Source organism: Miscanthus floridulus, chromosome 1 (genome assembly GCF_019320115.1).
Source record: "Miscanthus floridulus cultivar M001 chromosome 1, ASM1932011v1, whole genome shotgun sequence".
Classification (NCBI taxonomy): Eukaryota; Viridiplantae; Streptophyta; class Magnoliopsida; order Poales; family Poaceae; genus Miscanthus; species Miscanthus floridulus.
Genome location: NC_089580.1, coordinates 42312402 through 42318669, shown reverse-complemented (window position 1 = coordinate 42318669; position 6268 = coordinate 42312402). Strand labels below are relative to the sequence as shown.

The 6268-nt window shown below is 44.0% G+C and overlaps 1 protein-coding gene across 1 annotated transcript; it reads right to left on the bottom strand.

Annotated features, from left to right (window-relative positions):
* Positions 1-219: 219 nt before the first annotated feature.
* Positions 220-5492, bottom strand: LOC136481112 (serine/threonine-protein kinase BSK5-like). The gene is made up of 11 exons (XM_066478480.1): positions 5427-5492; positions 5174-5341; positions 4368-4594; positions 4135-4270; positions 3161-3294; positions 2962-3067; positions 2796-2881; positions 2390-2578; positions 1949-2110; positions 1355-1468; positions 220-775 (listed from the first exon to the last, which is right to left on the bottom strand). The coding sequence occupies exons 2-11, from the start codon at positions 5238-5240 to the stop codon at positions 521-523; spliced, it is 1476 nt and encodes a 491-aa protein (XP_066334577.1). The 5' UTR covers positions 5241-5341; positions 5427-5492; the 3' UTR covers positions 220-520.
* Positions 5493-6268: the final 776 nt, after the last annotated feature.

The following is a 6268-nucleotide window of genomic DNA, read 5'->3' as shown; positions in this document are numbered from 1 at the left end:
ACTTGACATTATTAGATTAATCATGTTATATATTTTTCACAACATATTTATAGATACAAACATCAGTACTATTCTATAAATCTAGTCAAACTTTAGATTAGTTAACTCCTCTAAATATGAGATATGTACTTATTTTGAGACCGAGAAAGTAGTGCATAAGAGAGCCTAGCACTAGAGATGGACATAGTTGAAGGTTGCCTGACCTCAAATATCTTAAAGTTGCAGAGTTCAAAAGTTTGTATATACATGAATTTGTTGAAATAAATGGAAATTCTGTCACTTTACAAACTCACATCAACAGAATGCTATTGCAAACTAGTTGCCCATTCCTGTATTCATGAATATATTGGAGGTGTAATAACAGCCAACCTAGGAGTTTTTGACTTGTAAAACCACGGGAAATACCGATACAAGTTAGGGAATACCAAAAACAGCCCTACTGGTGGCAAAGCATTGGAGGGAGGCACCCGAAATGCAGGCGATCTAGGTACAAGCAGGACAGGGTATCACAAATTCAGGGCTATACAGATCTAGCTCTACTATTCCTTGCAGCTTCCAAGGCAGTGCCAATCTTCAGTGCTTCTTGGCTTTCAGCCTCCCTTCCCAGGTTATGAAGTGCCATGGCCTGCAGGTAGTGTCCCATCGGCCAGTCAGATGCAATAACCGCGGCTCTCTTTGCATCCTCAAGGCCTTCCTGGGGGTTGCCAATCACCACATATGCGAAACATCTCCGCGCCAGCATGGTTGGAGCCACCGCTGCGCCTGAGTCGAGGAACTGCCAAGTATCCAATACCACAGATTAATAGCCTGAAGGTGCTAGGAAAACATACCAAAAACATAATCCTGCAACACAGACTACTTCACACTGCCTGTCTTCATTATCATACCACAAAGAACTACTTCCCTCCATTCCAAATTATAAGACGTTTTGGGTTTTCTAGATACATTATTTTTATTATGTATCTAGACATAGTGTACATCTAAGTACATAGCAAAAGTTATGCATCTAAAAATGACAAAACGTCTTATAATTTGGGAACATAGGGAGTAGTTCCTAGACATTCGCACAACTGTGTCAATAGGTGTATCATCGCAATTTTAGCTACAAAACCTCCTGACTAAACCACAATGCTTGAAACGCCTTACACATGCTACTTAGCGACTGTCATAGCAACCCAGTAGAGGACATAAAATTGAGCCATTACTCTGAAAACCCATAAAAAAGCCTAGTTGGAATAAAAGCTGCTGAATACAATGAAATGGCAAAGCTACCATTCTGAAATAGGACAAAAGGTAAGTAACAGATATAGGAAGGAGAATTATAGGTGTGCATCAGATGATAATATAAGCATACCCTTGAGTAACACTCAATTGCAGTCACGAATTCCTTAGACTTGAAGGCATTGTCTGCATGCCTCTTAACAACAAAGCTCTCAGATACATCACCATTCCATGACTGGAGAGAGAGCTGCAAGTTCCAACATTCAAAATACAAATGTAAGAATATTTATGACTGAGCATGATTATATAGTTGTAATGTGAATGTAACCTCAAAGTTGAGTTTCATGCAGAATGTGACGAGCATATGGATGCCATTGTTTTATCATACATCCAAGGCCAGTAAGATTTTCAATGCAAGTTACCAGAATTTACTAACTTAGTAAAAACAGAGTAAGATAAGGTATATTTATCTCATTCATGATTGATGAGAATCCCTACAATATATGTATTTTATCACATTACAGCAGTACAAAACGGGGGTAAGATAACATCTTCTCTCTTTTTTCTCTGTTTATCAGAGAGAATTCAGTGCAAACAAGGGGGAAGCAGTATATAACATGAGCTGGCCATGCAAGACCATTGTTACTTGCTGAAAAGAGTAAAGCACAATAGTGTTGCAGCAACAAACATCCTAGGAATAAGGTTAACTGGCAAATAGTTCTTTTACCTCAGCATTAGCCGCGTCGTCCTGATTATATCCATCATGCAGCAATATTTCATGCACCTCATTCAGGTCTGCTCTGGCAAAAGCTTTCCCAATAGCGGATAAGGAAACTCGATCTGAGTTTTTCTTATCATGTTGGATCCCCAGCAAAGTGTGCGACAGAGTCTACATTAAAATTCAGTTAGAACTATTAAGCAAGGAAAACTGTAAAAATAATGACATAAGTCCACATGCTAGAAAAAAACAAGATAGAATGCATGGCACACACGAACAACCTTTGTGTTCTCAACACATGCACAAAGTGCATTCGAACAAAATAACATCGGACTTACTACCTCTAATTTACAATTGAAACAAAATTTAACAAGGGGCATTTGCATACTCAAGAATCGCCATGGTATAAGAATTTTAACATGAAAAGACCATAGTAAGAAAGAACATTACAGAAGCATCTTTCTGGAGACTTGCGAGACCGGATACCACAGTTTTCAGATTTGGCCGGTCACGTGCTTCATACTGCAAGCAGCGGGATGTTAATCGCATCAAGTCAGTTCCATCAGAGTTGGATACATGACCTTCCAAGCAAGAATCCATCAGCACTAGAAAGTTCTTTCCTCTTATAAGGTCGAGTGCCTACAGGGAAAAGAAAAAGGTAATGTCAACTCGTTCCCTCGAAAAAATATACCAATGGCAAAAAATAAATATCCACACACAAAGAACTAAATAAAGGAGAGAAAAGGTTAGTGTAAATTTATTTCTATATAGATTCTAGAATATGTTAATAGCACTACAGCGCCAATGTATTATAATTGTAGAATATGTTAAAAGCACACAGAGTAGGAAAACTTACATGACTTGGTGGAATGTGCTTTCCACTCAGGAGATCAAGCAAGACAGTGCCAAAACTGTAAACCACACTCTCAGGACTTACTCTGCCTGCAGAACAGATAACAGTTAAAGAGGCACATCCCCAAAATGTTTCATGGGATACTATTGCTAGTGTGTGACACATTTACCTGTCTTAAGATACTCAGGAGGCGTGAAAGCCAAATTAGTACTGTAACTCTTTCCGTCCCTGCTGTTCTTCATCAGACCAAAACATGATAGTCTTGGGTTACCATCCTACAAAATTGGCCCACAGTCAAAACACAAAAGGATTAATGCTTTTGTATGAAAGATCTGAGAAGCAACTAATGCGAACAAGTAAAGACCTACCACATCAAAGACAACCCTGTATGCATGCAGATCATGATAGAGTGCCCTCCCTTTGCTACTGCAGTAGTCCAACGCCTGTGCCACATAAAGCGCAGCCCTCATCCTCATTGCCCAACTCAATGGATTTGTCTCCCCTGCCACATATAACCACCATGAGGATAAAATGCAGCTATCGTCTTTTTTAACACATAGCAACTATCATATATTAGATTGATATAATACACTTAAAGATCGAAAATCCTAAATGCATAAAGCTCCTAACAGCCGTATCCCTTCGAGAGTGGTCCATAAATGAAAGGTCATAGCAATTCAAATCATCCCTAATAAGTACCATTTGTTGGAAGCAACATTTGCAGGTTAGATGCAAATCAAGCTACAGATATCCTCTAGCATGGCCTAAAATCAATGGCATGAATGACTGCTGCACCTCCAACCAGAACAAAGTAACAAAGTGACACAACCCAATATTGGTGATTAAAAGTAACTATAGAAAACCAGTGTCTTGATTTCTTGCTAGCCTAAAGTACAGAAATAGCACCAGATAAAACAAACAGGTAGAGGATTTGGCACTAGAAACTACTTCCACCCTCTGCAGCCGAAGGCCACACTTCCACAGTGGTTACTGGTACTGAGGTACAGGCACAAACACACATCCTTAAATATGGTGACTAAAATTAATTATAAAAGACTAGTGTCGATTTCCAGTTAGCCTAAAGTACAGAAATAGCCCCAGACAAAAGCAAACAGCTAAAGAGTTATGCAGCAGAAACTAACTTGAACAACACTCTACAACTTAAGGCAACACTTCCAGATTGGATACAGGTGACAAACACACATCCTTAAATATGGGTCCCAATACCATCACCTTGATGCTACATTGAACTAGTATCACATCAGAATCAACTCTAACAAGCCCAGATGCGCTAGTTGCAGCTAATGTAAGAGAAGAGTGAGGAAGGAGAAACCAAACATACAGTGGAAGAGATGCTTTGCCAAGGTCTCGTGCGGCATGAACTCTGCCACGAGGAGACGCTCGCCGCTCTCGCAGCAGCAACCGATCAGATTGGCCAGGCGACCACTGCGCAGCTGCCCAACAGCCCTCGCCTCCTCCTGCGCCCACGGACACACAGTCATTCAATCAGACGCCACAGAGGCAGGACGAACATAAGAAACAATCCATCCATCACACGGAGCAAGGTACACGAACCAGGAACTGGCGTGAGTCCGGCCAGGCCGAGCGACCGAATCGCTTGATGGCGACGGTGCGGCCGGAGCTGAAGAGCGTGCCGCGGTAGACCACGTTGGGCGCCTTCTCGCCGTGCTCCGACACGATGCGGTCGGGGGCGAAGCCGTCGGTGGCCGCCCGGAGCTCGTCGAGGCTGTACTCGGCGAACACCGGCACGCCGCTGCCGTCCTCCTCGGCGGCGCCATTCTCTGCACAGGGAATCGAACACGGCAGTCGGATCAGGACCATAAGCAGAGGAGCCAGACACAGCGGCACACCTCGCTCGGAATCAAGAGCAAACCACTCGCTGTTAGCTTCGCATTGCTCTCCGCCACGAGAGTGCACGAAGAAACGCGGAGAACCAAACGCGAATAAGTCCTGAAACCTCGCGAGAGCAACCGAATTCGCCGAACCGAGCGAAGGAGAAACGTGAGGAATCAGCGCAGCAAGTGGCGGCCGCGGGCCACGGCGAACCACGATTCGGATCGCTCTTGCGCGTGCGAACAAATCGAAGGGATGGGATCGGAGCCACAGTTCCAGCGAGATCGACGGGGCCGCATCCCACCAAACGGAAGCACGAAATCACGCACGCGGAAACGAACAGCAGAAACCCCGGAAAAGCCGCAGCAGAAAAAAACACCCCAAATGCCGGGCCGACGCCGCCGCCCCCAACAACAGAAGAATCAGGCGCGGGGCGCGGCGCGAGTGTGATGAGGAGAGAGAAAACAAAAACACGGAGAATCCTAGGGAGAGGCAGCGGTGGTGGCAAAGTGCGGTAGGCGGCGCACCGAGCATCGGCGATTTGAAGTGGGGAGGCCACCAGCAGACGGAGAGCTTGGAGCAGCGAGCACCCATGGCCGCGCGCGCGCTCGCTCGCTCGCCTAGATCTCGCAGGCAGCCGCAGCAGGCGACGGTTCCGTCCGCTCCTCCACCACCTCTCGCTCGCCTGCCTCCCACTGGTAGGACTCGAATAGAGTAAGACTCAAATACTTGCGAGGTGCGAGAAGGAGGGGTGGGACTGAGGAGGGAGGAAGAAAGGACCCGGGTTGTGGATCCGAGGAAGGTGGTGGTGGTGGGCTTTTCCGCTCTTCCTTGCCCCGCTTTTGGCACCCCTGCTGTCTGCAGCCTGTCTGCTCCTCCTCGCCTCCCTGCATTATATACTCGCGAATTTCTTTTTCCTTTCCACCGGAAAACAGGAGGAGGATTTTGTGGCCTTTTGATTGAAAAGCACCAGGTAGGCAGTATCCACATGTAAATTCTTTTGAGGTACGAGTTTGCTTATGGTTTAGGTCTGGTTTAGTTCACAAAATTTTTTTAGGAAAATAGTAATGTAGCATTTTTGTTGTTATTTGGTAATTTGTGTTCAATCATAGTCTAATTAGGCTTAAAAGATTCGTCTCGTGAATTTCGTCTAAACTGTGTAATTAGTTTTATTTTTTTATTTATATTTAATGCTTCATGCATGCGTCCAAAGATTTAATGTGATGGGAAATCTTGAAAAATTTTGCAAAATTTTAGGAACTAAACAGGCACTTATATATCGAATATATACAGTTGAAAAATGTTTTGTGACTTTTATTTTTGCGTGCGTGGATGGACTAGGGTTTATGTGCACGTACCAGTGTCCGAGATTTCGAGTAACCGCCTATTATAGTAGCGCATGAGTAAGCATTTATAAGCCCTGTTCGCTATAATTCGTTTTTTCAGCTTATTTTTTCAGTCGGAACAGTGTTTTTCTCTCACAACAAATCAGTCGGAACAGCGTTTTGGTTTGTTTTTTTTTTCAGCGAAGCGAACGGGCCATAATGTTCCTATTTTGTTGTTATCAGGTAACATTTATCTGATGCTATATCGGTAACCACCCGTTCTAGTAGCGCATGAGT

What these genes read in the sequence shown, in the direction of transcription:
- LOC136481112 (XM_066478480.1), bottom strand. Translation starts at nt 5,240, where the DNA reads ATGGGTGCTCGCTGCTCCAAGCTCTCCGTCTGCTGGTGGCCTCCCCAC. An exon ending in CGGACTCACGCCAGTTCCTG is followed by an intron (nt 4,271 to 4,367) that starts GTTCGTGTACCT and finishes CCGTGGGCGCAG; the next exon opens with GAGGAGGCGAGGGCTGTTGG. An exon ending in GTCTCCAGAAAGATGCTTCT is followed by an intron (nt 2,111 to 2,389) that starts GTAATGTTCTTT and finishes ATTTTAATGTAG; the next exon opens with ACTCTGTCGCACACTTTGCT.